This window comes from Phascolarctos cinereus, unplaced genomic scaffold, assembly GCF_003287225.1.
Source record: "Phascolarctos cinereus isolate Bilbo 61053 unplaced genomic scaffold, phaCin_HiC Scaffold_7;HRSCAF=346, whole genome shotgun sequence".
Taxonomy (NCBI): domain Eukaryota; kingdom Metazoa; phylum Chordata; class Mammalia; order Diprotodontia; family Phascolarctidae; genus Phascolarctos; species Phascolarctos cinereus.
In genome coordinates, this window is record NW_027556180.1 from 1,837,384 (window position 1) to 1,851,705 (window position 14,322).

General features: G+C 53.0%; 1 protein-coding gene across 3 annotated transcripts in view; it reads left to right on the top strand.

The window, feature by feature from the left end:
- Nucleotides 1-14,068, top strand: part of ZZEF1 (zinc finger ZZ-type and EF-hand domain containing 1) — a 68,702-nt gene extending 54,634 nt beyond the window's left edge. For all 3 annotated transcript variants that reach the window (XM_078147625.1, XM_078147624.1, XM_078147623.1), the window contains exons 47-54: nt 475-610; nt 702-1,259; nt 1,570-1,738; nt 2,365-2,463; nt 4,254-4,419; nt 6,599-6,752; nt 7,012-7,083; nt 12,287-14,068. In XM_078147625.1, coding sequence (XP_078003751.1) covers nt 475-610; nt 702-1,259; nt 1,570-1,738; nt 2,365-2,463; nt 4,254-4,419; nt 6,599-6,752; nt 7,012-7,083; nt 12,287-12,361 — 1,429 coding nt within the window. In that variant the 3' untranslated portion in view covers nt 12,362-14,068. The remainder of the gene's footprint in view (nt 1-474; nt 611-701; nt 1,260-1,569; nt 1,739-2,364; nt 2,464-4,253; nt 4,420-6,598; nt 6,753-7,011; nt 7,084-12,286) is intronic.
- Nucleotides 14,069-14,322: the final 254 nt, after the last annotated feature.

A 14,322-nucleotide genomic window follows, 5' to 3' on the forward strand; every position in this document is an offset into this window, starting at 1 on the left:
TGGCTTGGTCCCTGAGCCCTAATGGAGCCCTTCACCATTCCTGTGAAGGTTGGCGAGCCAGCCCTACGACTGCTGGAGCCCCTTGGGGCGCGGGAGGCGGCGTCTTACTTTGATTCTCCTTCCCCCCATCTATGCTAGGCCCCTGTGGGGGAAATTGTTGATGGGGAGGAGGAGCCTGGGGCCGTAGAAGTGCTCTGGGGGTGGACCATCGCAGGCCAGGCTGTTGAGGCACCTCCTGGACTACCATCCCAGCACTGACCAACCACTTTATAGATAGAACCCCCATTTTACACGAGGATGAGGAAACTGAGGCAGCAGTGAAGTAACTCGCCTGGGCTGGGGTTGGGGGGGGGGTGTCACAGCGCCAGGAAGTGCCCAGGTTTGGATTTGAAGTCTGATCTTTGTGGCCCCGGGCCCCGCATGCTCCACTGGCTGGTGCACTTTGCCCAGAAGTGTGCACTTTGTTCTCTGAAGGTTTGATGGGGATGTGATCACCACTGACGAGCAGATCCGGAGCCTCGCCCAGAAATGGCAGCCCCGGAAGCACCTGCAGCTGGAGGAGCCGAGCTCGCGGGCCGTGGACACAGACATCATGGTTCTGCCGTGCTGGGTAGGTCGCCGGCCCTTTAGGGTCTGCTCGGGGCGTGGGCCCCGGTGAGGCGAGCGGGGCAGGGTCTTGACTGTGGACTCTGTGTTGGCAGTCGAAGCCCGCGGCCTGCGACCGAGCAGCCGAAGAGTCTGACCCTGTGACCCAGAAGTTGATCGCCAGCACCGAGAGCGACCTGCAGGTCAGCTATGCCAAGCAGCAGCGGGCCAAGAGCGCCGGGCTCCTGCACAAGGAGCTGGGCACTCGGGCCAAGAGCGCCGCCCGCACCTATCTGCACCACGTGAACGAGGCCACGGCTGTGCTCTATGCCAGGCACGTGCTGGCCTCCCTGCTCGCCCAGTGGCCGGAGTCCGTGCCCATCACCACCGACGTCCTGGAGCTCGGCAGCCCGGCCCATGTGGCCTACATCCTGGACATGCTCATGCAGCTGGAGGAGACGCAGCTGTGGGAGGAGGGGAGGGGCGCACGGGGCGAGAGCCGCGACCCCTCGCCGACGGGTTTCTCGCAGATTCTGCACAAAGTGCTCCGCGGCTGCAGCGAGGACATGCTGGGCCCCGTGGCGCTCACGGCCTGCCACTTCATGGAGGAGCCGGGGACGGCCGTGCAAGTGCGTGAATCCAAGCACCCGTATAAGAACAACACCACCTTCGAGGTGCGTACGGGCAGCGGGCGAGGCTGCGAGTCTGGGGTGGGGAGGAGACCGTGCAGGGCTGCTCCTGCTTCACTGGTGAACACTGATGAAGTGCATACTGTGTACCAAGCCATGGAGACGGCAGTAAAAGGAAAGAGGCCCTGCTCTCGAGGAGCTTACGGTCGAGGGGGAGCTGGCAGGGAGCAGGCCCGCCCTGCGGTCGGTGAGGGGCGGCGGGGGCCAGGCTGAGCTGTCCGGAGGGAGCGTCCTGGGCAGGAAGGCCCGGTGGGGACGTCCGTGGGAAATGCCGTTTGCGGTCATCCCCTCCCAGGACAAAGTTCACATCCCCGGCGCCATCTACCTCTCGGTGAAGTTTGACCCTCAGTGCAGCACCGAGGAGGGCTGTGACGAGCTCACCGTGTCCAGCAGCACTGACTTCCAGCAAGACCGCCACAGTTTCAGTGGCTCTTCCCAGAAGTGGATAGATTTTGAGCTTCCAGGTAGTTGGCACGCCCGCGTTTGTGAGGGGCCCCCAGGAGAGGGTGATGGATGGGCCCCCGTCAGGTGCCCGTGGGCCGCCCCCATGCCCCCTGCCCAAGCACCCACAGACGGCGAGGAGCGTGCCCGGCCCCTCCGGCTCCACGGTCAGAAAGCATTGGGAGGTTCGCGGTCCGCCAGCCTCCCAGGCTCCGGGCAGCGCGAGGGTCGTCTTAGACATCCAGTGAGTCCCCCGCGATCATGCCACTCGGGACCGGCATGTGGGGCTCTCTGTGTGTGCCCTTCGTGAGCGGGCCTAAAGAAGTTATTACTTCTGTTCTCCAGACACAGAAAATGACTTGTCTGGTCCTGTAGCTGGCTAGTAAGTGCCCTCATTAGGATCTGAAGCCAGGCCTCTGCCATTGCCAGGATGCCCCAGTCACTGCGCCTTGGGGTGGTGGTGGGTTCAGTCTGTCGGCCGAGGGGGTCGAGGAAGGAGGTCGTAGGGCTCCCTGCGGTTCCCGTGAGCTCAGGTGTTGGGGCTGGCAGGGAAGGCTTCTCCCGTCCCTGGAGGTCTCCCTGCAGAGGTGGGCAGCCTTTGGGGGGTCAGCAGGCCTCATCTCTGCTTTTGGCTCTTGGCTCACTGCAGGAGACACACTATACTACAGGTTCACGTCCGACATGAGCAACACGGAATGGGGCTACAAGTTCACCGTAACTGCGGGCCACCTGGGCAGATTTCAGACAGGTAGGGCTGCCGTCCCCGACAGAGTAGAGGGTGTAGCTCCATCTCCGTGGGCAGGCACCTGCCGAGGCGTCAGCACGCACCTGCCTAGAGCCACCCCAGGGTCTGCGCCAGACTCTCTGACGCTTAATTGTGGCCTTTTATGAAAAGGCCTTACTGGCCGAACCGTCCAAAGCCTGGTCAGGTAAGTCCTTGAGAGGCCATGCAGGGTGGTCCTGGCAGCGAGGCCCGGCTTCAGCCTCTTCTGCCTCTGGCACCACCTGGCCGTGTGTCCCAGGGCCACACCCCCTTCCCTCTGGGCAGCCGAGACACGTGTGCAGGGCTCTGGGCCACAGGCTGCCATCTCTGCAGAGTCAGGACTCAGGCACTGAGAGGGCCAAGCATGGTCGTGGTCATTCGTGGGAGCATTTTTGGCACGTACTTTGCCATTACATTAGTAACCGATCTGTACGGCCACCTCCAGGCACCAAATCTCTGTTGTTTCTGGTTTTTCATCATTAGAAATGATGCAGTCCTACGAGGGAATGGGGAGCAGAGGATGGGACAGAGGCCAAAAATGTGGTTGTAAGATGTACAGAAATTGGCCACTGCTTGGATAGGAGGATGATGGGAGAGACAGCAGGGCCTGAAGCAAATGAGCAGACGAGGCAGCAGGAACGTACGCCTGGGGTGTGGGGCGGAAGCTGTTTCTGCAGTCTGGGAGTGACCTCAGGAGGCAGTTTTGGGGACGCTGTCCTTCCCTACCCCTCTGCCTCCCTTCCCTCTCTCTCTCTGTCCCTTCCCTCTTTCTCCCTTCCCTCTCCCCTCTTCTCTCTCTCTCCCTCTCTCTCCCCCCCCCCCCTTCTTCCTCCTTCCCTTCCCTCCCACCCCACCCACAGTTCTTCTCCTCCCTCTCTGACTGCTCCTCCTCCAGACCACACTCCTCAACCATGGGTGTCCCTCAGGCTGTGTCCTGGGCCCCCTGCTCTTCTCCCTCTAGATGCCTTCACTTGGTGACCATCTCTGTGCTGATGGTTCTCAAATCTGCCCCAGCCTCTCTGCTGTCCTCCAATCTCACACCTCTGACCACCTTTCAGACATCTCAAACGGGACATCCTGTAGCCCTGTGGAACTCGTGTCCAAAACAGGACTTGTCACCTTTCCCCCTAAACCCTCCCCCCCACCTCCCCTTCCCTATTACTGTAGAGGACAGTGCCCTCCTCCCAGACCCTCGGACTCCTAACTGGGAGCCATCCTGGTCTCCTCACTAACTCTCACCCTGCCCCCCCATCCAGTATGGCACCAGAGCCCATCCAACCCGGAGGATTCAGCAGTGTGGGTGTGACGTTTTGGGAGAGCCGGGGCAGGTGAAGGGGCCAGGGCTTCTGGTTCTTCACCGCCCTTCTGGTGTCCACGGCCAAGAAGGCTAGGGACAGGACCTGGCTGGGGCCCCAGGTGGCCAATGGGAAGGTACAGAGCACCAGCCTGAGGCCCTGTGAAAGGAGGCCAGGCCTCGGTCACCTGCCCTGGGCAGTGTAGTGAGCTTTCGCTGGCAACATGGGGCCATTTCAGTTGCCTCAGTGGACGATCTGAGGATGGCCTGTGTCATTTCGGTCGTTTACCTGGCCCAGAGCAGGCGGCTCCTTCTGGGCCTGATCCTAGCCCCGTTTTGCAGTCCCCACGGAGCCTCGTTCCTGTTGGGCGCGTTCTCTTCTGGCTTCTCAAGGTTCCAGAATTTAGGGGTGGGGCTGCTGAACAGAGCTCATCCCCTTTGATGACAAAGGGCTGTTTTTGTGTGTTTTTGTTCTTGCCAGGATTTGAGATTTTGAAGAAGTTGTTGTCAGAGGAAAAGATTATGCCACACCTGCCCCTGGCCGAAATCTGGGCATGGCAGGTGAGCGTGGCCTGCCGCCAGACGGGTCACCAGCGCCTCAAAGCAATCCACTTACTTCTGAAGATGGTGCAGTGTGGTGCCCCTGGGTAGGTGCCACGGCCAGGGTTATCCCTTTTTACATGGTGTTCCTGGCCACACTGCTTGAGCCCCTCTTCTGGAGGATGTTCCGCACCTGGCCCCTTGGAAGTCTGATCCAGAAACAGGGTCAGGGGCTCGATGCAGAGGGATGGGAGGCCCCTTCTCCCTGGGCCTTGTCGTCCTTGGCTACAAAGTGACCATTCACCCCCTGCAGCAGCTGGATTCCCTGGGGCCTCTCCAGTGTGTGTGTGCAGCCCGGTCCTGCACACCTCCAAGGGGCCGGTCCTCTGGTGGGTTTGCTGGGGGGCATGTTTGTCTGGATCAGACACGAGGCTTGCAAGGCTGTGGACCACACCCCATTATGTTGCTTCAGTGGCGAGGGGGCGGAGGGTTGTCTACTCTTCTCTGGGACGTGGGCTACTTGGGAGACCCGCTTCAGGTGGTCTGTGTGGCCAGAGCGATACTCAGCCAGATTCTCTGGTCCTTGGCAATTGGGGAAGTTCTGTGGGGCAGTGGATAAGGCGCCTGAGATCAAATCCATTCTCAGACCATCACTAGCTATGTGACCCAGGACAAGTCATTTCACCCTGTTTGCCTCAGTTTCCTTACCTGTAAAATGAGCTAGAGAAGGAAATGGTAAACACCTCCAATATCTTTGCCAAGAAAACCCCAAATGGGGTCAGGAAGAGTCAGACATGACTGAGAACAACAGAACAGCTACCGCCATCTTGGGAATTGTCTCTGTTGAACCCAAGACCAGAGTGGAGAGGGGAAGTGCAGGGGGAGGGAGAGCCATGACAGGTGCCTTCTGCTGAGGGGAAGAGGACCAGGAGGGGCAGGGCAGAGCCAGGACAGGGGGTGGAGGACAGGTGGTAGAAGACCCTTTCGGCTCTAACCTGGGATTCTTTGGGGAAAGGGTACCCAGATGGTGGTTTTCTCAGTGGTGCTGACCAGCGGCCAGGAACGCAGAATTTGGGAAGGGAATGGCAGATGGTTAAGAAGAGAGTGTCTGAGAATGGACCATGGCTTAAAATAGAGATGCTGGGCTCAGGCTGGGGATGGCTGCACCTGCCAGAGGCTGCCGCCTTCTTCTAAAAAAGGGAGGGAGTAGGAAACGGGTCTGCAGACACCCGCCAGGCTTGAGAGCTGGTGTTCAGCCATGCAGAAAAGGGGGCGTTTCCTTCTCCTGCCCAGACCCAGGCATGGCCTCCGCTGTGGGTGAACTGGAGGGCCTCCCGCCAGGGGAGAGCTTGGGCCTCTTGGTGGGGGGGGTCGCGCACCATAGGGCTGTCTGGGGAAGAACACGTGATGGGTAAGAGGGGCCTTACGGGCAAAGTCCCTCGGACCCTGGCTGGGGCAGCCCTCTGCCAGCAGGGCAGGAGGTCATTTCTTGACATGAATGATTCATATTGTAACCCTCCAGAAAGTGGCGGCAGCTCATGAGGGAGCTTATGCTGGGCCTGGTTCTGACGCATCCTAGCCGCTGGCATAGCAGGGCCACGGGCCATAGCGCACACTAGGTTTGGGGAGAGTGCACGTCCCACCAGTGGCAGCCAGGCCACTGCCGGGCATGGGCAGCGATGTGAGGGCCTCACACCGCAAACATTGGTGGTGGGCTTGTCTTCAGACAGGATCTCCCGGTCTTGTCAAGGCTGCAAGCACCAATCTCCTTGTCTTGGTCCTGACATGCACACTGGGGCCCCGGTTTGCAGGGCTTAGAGCTCCCATGCTGGTCGGCCGTGGCCTTACCCCATGCCCAGCCACCACCCACATGTACAGGGAGGTTCCCAAGCCTTCCCGCAGCCCTAGCCCTCTCTGTGGGGACACACATTCCAGGGAAGTCCTGGACAAGTCACAAACGGAGTGAGAGCAGTGTGAATTGCCCTTCAGAAATGAGCGGTCTTCAGCACACCCACCCTGCCCGCTCCCTGTGAGCAGGGAGCAGACGCGTGTGTGCCAGGATGAGGTGGGAGGGGCAGAGCAGGCGGGCCCCAGAGCACCCTGCTGAGGTGTGCCCACAGGGGCCTTTCTCCCCTTCCTCCCACCCTCCAGACGCTTAGAGAGAAGGTGCTGCTCAGCAGCCCCCCCACCCCGCCTGCTCCATTGAGCTCTTCTGGGTTGTCTTGGCGTGATGTCATGAGCTGCTGTGCCAGGTAACTCCAGTCTCCTTCACTCCTTCCCTTCTAGTGACCTCTATGACCTCACCCTTCTCAAGCCCCTCTGGCAGCTCTTTGCCCAAATGGAAAAGGGCCTGTGCCAGGATGTGAGTCAGCCCAGCATCCTCCTGCCCCTGCACCGAGCCCTCACCGAGCTCTTCTTCGTTACCGAGAACAGAGTCCAGGTAAGGCATCCATGTCTGTCCTCTGCCCTGAGCACACTGAGGGTCTGACCTGTGAGAAGAGCTTCCCAAAGGGGCCAGAATGAGAGTCATTCAAGCTGGGGGGGGGACCTTAGCAGCGACGACCTCCCTGCCAGGTGACGGGCCGGTGATGTGACTTGCCAGAGGGAGGGCGCAGTCCAGACACCCCTGCCCATCACTAACCACTGCGCTGCTGGGCTGTTCCTCCCTCCGCCTCACTGGGCGCGCCTTCTGCCCACAGGAGCTAGGCTGCTCGCAAGACTACGTGCTCGCCGTCACGACAGACGACTACCTTGTGTGCTGCACGGCCCAGGTGAAGTCTGGGGAGTAGGGGGAGGGGCCCAGGAAAGTCAGCTCCTCCAGGAAGGGCACCGGTGGAGGGCAGAGGCTCCCACGGCGGCCTGCGCCTGGATGGTGCCTGCTCAGAGCAACCGGCACTTGCTAGAACCTTCTCTAGAGGCACAGCAGGTGCTCAGCTCCAGGACCAAGTGCCCTTGAGGCCTGCCTTTGGCAACCTGGACAGAATGACCTGGAAGGCACAGGAGCCAGGCCTGCCAAGCTCATCAGTGACAGGGAAAATGGGAGAAGGCAGAAGTCCCAGTTTTTACAAGGCCAGCCAGCCAGGGGTGGCGAGTGAGCCGCCAGACACAGAAGGGATGGTTTTGTGTTGTTTTTTTTTTTTTGGTGAAGCAGTTAGAATTAAGTGACTTGCCCAGAGCCACACAGCTAGTGAGTGTTATGTGTCTGAGACCAGATTTGAACTCAGGTCCTCCTGAATCCAGGGCCAGGGCTCTACCCACTGTGCCACCTAGCTGCCCCCTAGAAAGGATGATTTTGCAGGGCCAGCCAGCCAGGCTTTGCTGTGGGCCACTCACTCTTCAAGAGCCGCATGCATAGAATGGAGCGTGCTCGGGCCACGAGAGTGGCAAGGGATGTTGAGAACCAGTCTGAGGGTGCTGAGACCAGTGAAGAAAGCAGTCAGCACTGATTTAAGTAGGAAACCTGGACAGTTTAGTGTGCGAGAAATACGCAGGAGAGGCCGGTAGTGGAGAGAGAAGTGGGGTGAGGCTTTTTAAAATATTTTTTTCCAATTTATATAAAAACAATTTTTAACATTCTTTTTTAAATGTTTTGAGTTCCAAATTCTTGCCTCCTGTGCCCCCTCATTGAGAAAGCAAGCATTTGATACAGCTTGTGATACATGGGCAGCCATGCACAACATCTCCGTATTAGCCAGGTCGCAAAAGAAAACAAGAAAGATAAAGTGAACGATAGCCTGTTTCAGTCTGCATTCAGACTCCGTCAGGTCTTCGTGTGGAGGGGGAGAGCAGTTTTCCGCATGAGGCCTTTGGGGTGGTCTTGGGTCATCGTACCGCTGAGAAGAGCCAAGTCATTCACAGCTGGTCATTGTGCAGTCATTGGTACTGTGACAACGTTCTCCTGGTTCTGCTCACTTCACTCTGCATCAGTTTATGCAAGTCTTTCCAGGTTTTTCTGAAACCATCCTTGTTAGTCATTTCTAGTAGCACAATTCCATCATAATCATATATCACAACTTGTTCAGCCATTCCCCAGTTGATGGGCATCCCCTCAATTTTGTCACCACCAAGAGAGCTGCTATAAATATTTTTGTACACATTGGTTCTTTTCCCTTTTCTTTGCTGTCTTTAGGATACAGATTACTACTTGTATTGCTGGGTCAAAGGGTATGGCACAGTTCTCTAGCCCTTTGGTCATAGTCCAGATTGCTCTCCAGAATGGTTGGATTAGTTCACAACTCCACCAACAATGTGTTCATAGCTTCCTCCTTTAGAATGTCAGAGAACTCGAAACAGTCCCCATGCCTAAAGACTCAGGGAATGGCCAACCGTGGGTGATGCTTGCTAGACTGGTGCATACTCAGGCCAGTTTTCCCACATGCCCTCCAATACTTGTCATTTTCCTTTCCTGTCATATCAGTGTGATACCTCAAAGTTGTTTTCATGTGCACTTCTCTCATCAGTAGTGATTTAGAGCATTTTTTCATATGACTATAGATGGTTTTGATTTCTTCTTCTGAAAACTGCCTGCTCATATCTTTTGACCATTTATCAATTGGGGAATGACTCACGTTCTTATACATTTGACACAGTTCTCTATGTATTTTAGAAATGGGGCCTTTATCAGAGATACTTGTTGCAAAAAATTTTCCCCAGTTTTCTGCTTTCCTTATAATTTTGGTTGCATTGGTTTTGTTTGTGCAAATTTTTAAAATTTCATTAATCAAAGTCACCCATTATGCTTCCTGTGATCCACTTTATCTCTTGTTTGGTCCTAAATTCTTCTCGTCCATAGATGTAGCAGTTAAACTATTCCATGCTCGCCTAATTTGCCTCATGGGACCTTTTGGTATACAGTGTTGGTCTGTACCTTAGTATCTGCCAAGCTGTTTTCCAGTTTTCCTGGATATCTTTGTCGAGTAGTGATTTCTTGTCCCCAAAGCTCGGATATTTGGGTTTATTGTATAGTGTACCTAATCTATTCCATGAATCCACCACTCTTTCTTAGCCAGTATGCGATTTTTTTTTTGATAATTCCTACTTTATAATATAGTTTGAGATCTGGTGTTGCTAGGTCACCTTCCTTCATACTTTTTTTCCATGAATTCCTTTGATATTCTTGACCTTTTGTTCTTCCAGATGAATTTTGTTATTATTTTTTCTAGCTCTATAATTTTTTGGTAGTTTGATCGGTATGGTACTGAATTAGTAAATTTAGGTAGAATTGTCATTTTTTAAAAAAATAATTAATGTGTTTATTTTTAGTTTTCAACATTTACTCCCATAAGATTTTGAGTTGTAAATTTTCTCCCCCTCCTTCTCCTCCCCCCTCCCCAAGACAGCATGCAATCTGTAGGTTCTACTTATACATAGAATTGTCATTTTTATTATATTGGCTTGGCCTATTCATGAGCAATTAATATTTTTCCAATTGTTTAGATCTGACTTTATGTGAAAAGTGTTTTGTAATTGTGTTCTTATAGTTGCTGGGTTTGTCTTGGCAGGTAGACTCCCATGTATTTTATGTTGTCTACAGTTATTTTAAATGGAATTTTCTTTCTATCTCTTCCTGCTTGGACATTATTGGTAATAGAGAAGTGCTGATGATTTATGTGGATTTATTTTAATTATTTCAAGTGGTTTTTAGTTGATTCTCTAAGATTTTCTAAGTGCACTATAATGTCATCTGCAGGGAGTGACAGTTTTGTTTCCTTGTTACCTATTCTAATTCTTTCAATTTCTTTTTCTTCTCTTATTGCTATCACTAACGTTTCTAGTACAAGATTGAACTATAGTGATGATAATGGACATCTTTACTTCACCCCTGATCATGTTGGGAAGGCTTCTAGCTTATCCCCATTATAGATAATGCTGGCAGATGGTTTCAGATAGATACTAGTTATCATTTTAAGGAAAACACCATTTATTCCTATGCTTTCTAGTGTTTTTAATAGGAATGAATATTGTATTTTGTCAAAGGCTTTTTCTGCATCTAGTGAGATAATCATTATGATCTTTGTTGTTATCTTTATTGATATGGTCAGTTTTGCTGACAGTTTTCCTAATACTGAACCAGCTCTGCTTCCTGGTATAAATCCCACCTGTCACAGTGTAGGATCCTTGTGATATATTTCTGTAATCTCCTTGCCAGTATTTCATTTAAAATGTTTACAACAGTATTCATTAGGGAAATTGGTCTCTAGTTTCTTTCTCTATTTTAGCTCTTTCTGGTTTGGACATCAGCACCATATTTGTGTCATAAAAGGAGTTTGGCAGCACTCTTCCTTCACCTATTTTTCCAAATTAGTCTATGTAGCATTGGCATTAACTATTCTTAAAATGTTTGATAGAATTCACTTGTGACTCCATCTGATCCTGGAGATTTTTTTCTTAGGGAGTTCATTGATGGCTTGTTCAATTTCTTTTTCTAAGGTGAGGCTTTTTAAATATTCTATTTCCTCTTCTGTTAATTGGGTCAATTTGTATTTTTCAAATATTTATCCATTTCACTTAGATTGTCAGGTTTATTGGCATATAATTGGGCAACATAGTAATAATTTCTAATTTCCTAGTAAATTTCTTTAATTTCCTCTTCAGTGGTCGTGAATTCACCCTTTTAGTTTTTGATACTGGTAATTTGATTTTCTTCTCTCTTTTTTTAATCAAATTAGCCAGTGGTTCGTCTATTTTATTTGGTTTTTCATAGAACCAATTCCTAGTTTTATTTATTAGTTCAGTAGTTTTCTTTCAATTTTATTATCTCTCCTTTGATTTTCAGGATTTCTAATTTGGTGTTTAATTGGAGATTAATAAAAAATTTTTTTCCTAGTTTTTTAGTTGCATCCCCAGTTTACTGATCTGCTCTTTCTGGTGTGAGGCTTTAATTGTGAATGATAGAGCTTATGACCTTCTGTATGATCACTTTTAAAATTTTACTGGAATATTTTTGATGATTACTGACTTTAGAATGAGGGAGTTAGGTGGCTCAGTAGGAAGAGCACCGAACATAGAGTCAGGATGAACTGAGTTCAGATCTGGCCTCAAACTCCTCCCTAGCTGTGTGACCCTGGCCAAGTCATTTAACCCTATTTGCCTCAATTCCTTATCTGTAAAATGGGGACATAGTAGAGAAAGAAATGGCAAAACCACTGCACTGTCTTTGCCAAGAAAACCCCATGGACTTGTCGGTGGGCTCACAGAGTTCAATATGAGGGAACAACAACGACTTTAGAATAAAAGGAAAGCTCTGTGTGCCTCAGGCTGTGATCGCAGGATGGGTAGCACAGCATTGTTGGTGAATGTGGGCCTGAGTTCAAATCCTACTTCTGACATCCGACTAGTGGTGGTAAACCCTGGATATTCATTTAGTGTCTTTGAACCTCAGTCTCCTCATCTGTAAAATGGAAACAATAGCTCCATAATGTCTATTTCCCAGGGCTGTTGGGAGGCCCAGTTGAGATAGTCCGTGAAGAAAGACTGTGGGAATGTTGGCTTTTATAACGAGGGATAGCGAGTCTGCCCTCAGCTAGAGCTTTGCCGCTAACCTTGAGTTTAAAGAGTGTCCGCCTTGGATCAGACATTTATCATGCGCCTGCTGTGTGTGTGCCTGCCGACAAGATAGGGGAGGTGGGGGAGGGGGTGAGCAGACCTGCCAAAGAGGTGCAGTAATGAGAGGTGGGGAGCCGTTTGGTCGTGGAATGGGAGAAAGGCTTATTCCTGTGGTATAGGCCTGGCAAGGTAGGTCAGGACCAGGCTTTTAGATACTTTGGGATCTGATTATCTGCCTCCCCGGGAGAAAACCTCCCCCTGCCCTTTCATCCAAGCACTTGAGGGATGTCCCTTGGAGGCCCGGACGAGGACCTCGTGCTGGTCGGGGGGCAGCGCCCCCCTGTCTCCCCTTCCCCGGCCCTGCCTGTGGCAGCCGTCCAGGGAGCCTTTCCCCTCCGGGATCCCTGATCGCCGCCTTTCTCCCTGCAGGCTTTGAGAAACGTCGCCGCCATCAGTCTCGCCATTGACTACCCAAACAAAGCGACCGGCATCTGGAAGGGCTAGCTCTCCGCTGGCCCCCAGCGGGACTCACGTCCTCAGCCACCCTGTGTGCCTGGGCCCGGGCGTACAGGGAGCGCGGGAAGTCCCGGTGCACCAGTGCTTTCATTATCCGGGTAGGCCAGCAAGAAGAGCCATCACAGGAGGCCATTTCTGAAGGGCCTTCCTCCTCTGAGGAGTGCTCTGTCCGAGCGGGCACGCCTCGTGGGGAGCAGCTGTGGGGAAGCTTTAGCCATGCTGGCGGAGAAACCCTTTTGGGGCCAGCCCTGGAGCGATCGCGGGCAGACAAGTGACCTTTCGGAACCGAACAGACTAACACGGTGCCCTCGGGCCCCTGTATCTGACGGCAGCCGAGCTTCCTCCTCTTGCCCCCCGGAGCGTTTCCACGAGTGCACGGGCTCCTCTGAGTGATCTCCTTACACGGGCTGGCGCCTGGGGGGAGCAGAAGGCCCAGGACCATGGATCACTCTTTGAAAGCATGAAGGATTATCTGCGTTTCTCCCCCTCTCTGTTACTGGTGATTTCAGATTTCTTAAGGGGCAAACACTGAGCAAACTGACCTCCAGCTGTGGCTGGAGCAGCTCTGAAATCAGCAGTAGAGCAATAAGAGTGGGCAGCTTTAATCTCAGCCTTCAGGTGTTGGCTTTTGAAGAAATAGGAAGACAGGGTCGGAGGAAACATCGCCCACAGGTTCTCACCATACCCCAAGGCAGACATTGGCTGCTGCTGTGCGTGCAGCCCTGTGCACTGTGGATAGGAATGTCCAAATGGGAGCCGGGGAAGACTCCGGGTCTGAGGAATGGGCCAGCCGGTCCCCGTGTGTCTTCGCTCCCCGACCTTGCTCTGCACAGTCCAAAACGTGACTTTGGTGAGGCTGTCGTCCACGCCGACCCGAGATGTCATGTGGCCGGACAGGGAAGGGCTTCCTGCTCGGGCGTGTGGGTGTTCTGTCCCCCCAGGGTGGCGCAGCCGGGCCCTGGCTTGCCGGAGAGCAGGGATGTGGGCGGGGCGGGTGCTCGGGTCCTGGAGTGAAGCGGCCTGGCTTGCGGCCTGGCTTGCGTGGTGCAGAGCTCAGACCCGCCTCAGGACTTACGCAGGAGCCTTTCCTTTGTGGCTTCAGGAAGATTAGTTGCCAGTTAGCCCTGAACTCATCATGAGATCCGTCCTCTTCTGGCTGCTCTTTTGTTGCTTGGGCAGTCATAGGAAAGCCAAGCAGACCACTTCTGTTGGCCGATCATCCCCCGCCCGAGTTCTGCTAAAGGACTGTGACCCCTCAGACACGACAGAGTGACTGTCCAGTTCACACTGCCTTATAGCTGACATCCGGGATTGTCCCCGATTTGGGCAGGAATACAGAGGGATTCTTGAAGACCCACATGCTTTGGGCCCCCGCCAGCGATGCCTGTGGGTCAGAGGGAGGACACGGGTGTTGCTAAGAGGTATGCTAGAAATATGTGCCTAATGAAGATTAAAACAATTCTTTGCTCCAGATCATTTACGATGTAAAAAAATTGTACTGCTAATGAAACGCACTTATTTTCATTAAACACAGTTTCAGATTTCTTTTCTTACAGGTTTACTATTTTGGATTTTTATTTGGTTGAAAAAAAAGCATTGAGGTGATACCAGTTGAGTTCAGCCTGTAAAAAGAAAGTTGTGGGTATAATGTACAAATGAAGAGAAATATATTGTAAAAATTCTATATAAAACCAACACCTGTGTCGGGCTTATTTTTGTGCCGCCGCACCCCAGCCCCTCCAGTGCCTCTACTCACAGCTCTCTCCAGGAACCCACTCTGACCCCTTCCCATGGACCTCCGCTGTGCCAGTTGCTGAGCACACAGAGGGGCATGGATGGGGTCTCCCAGTCTAATGGGGGAGATTGGGAGGAAGTTGTGGAGGAGACGAAACCCGGGGGGGGGGGCGGGACTAGGAAAGGCCTGTTGGGGCATGGGGAGATGGGTGGAG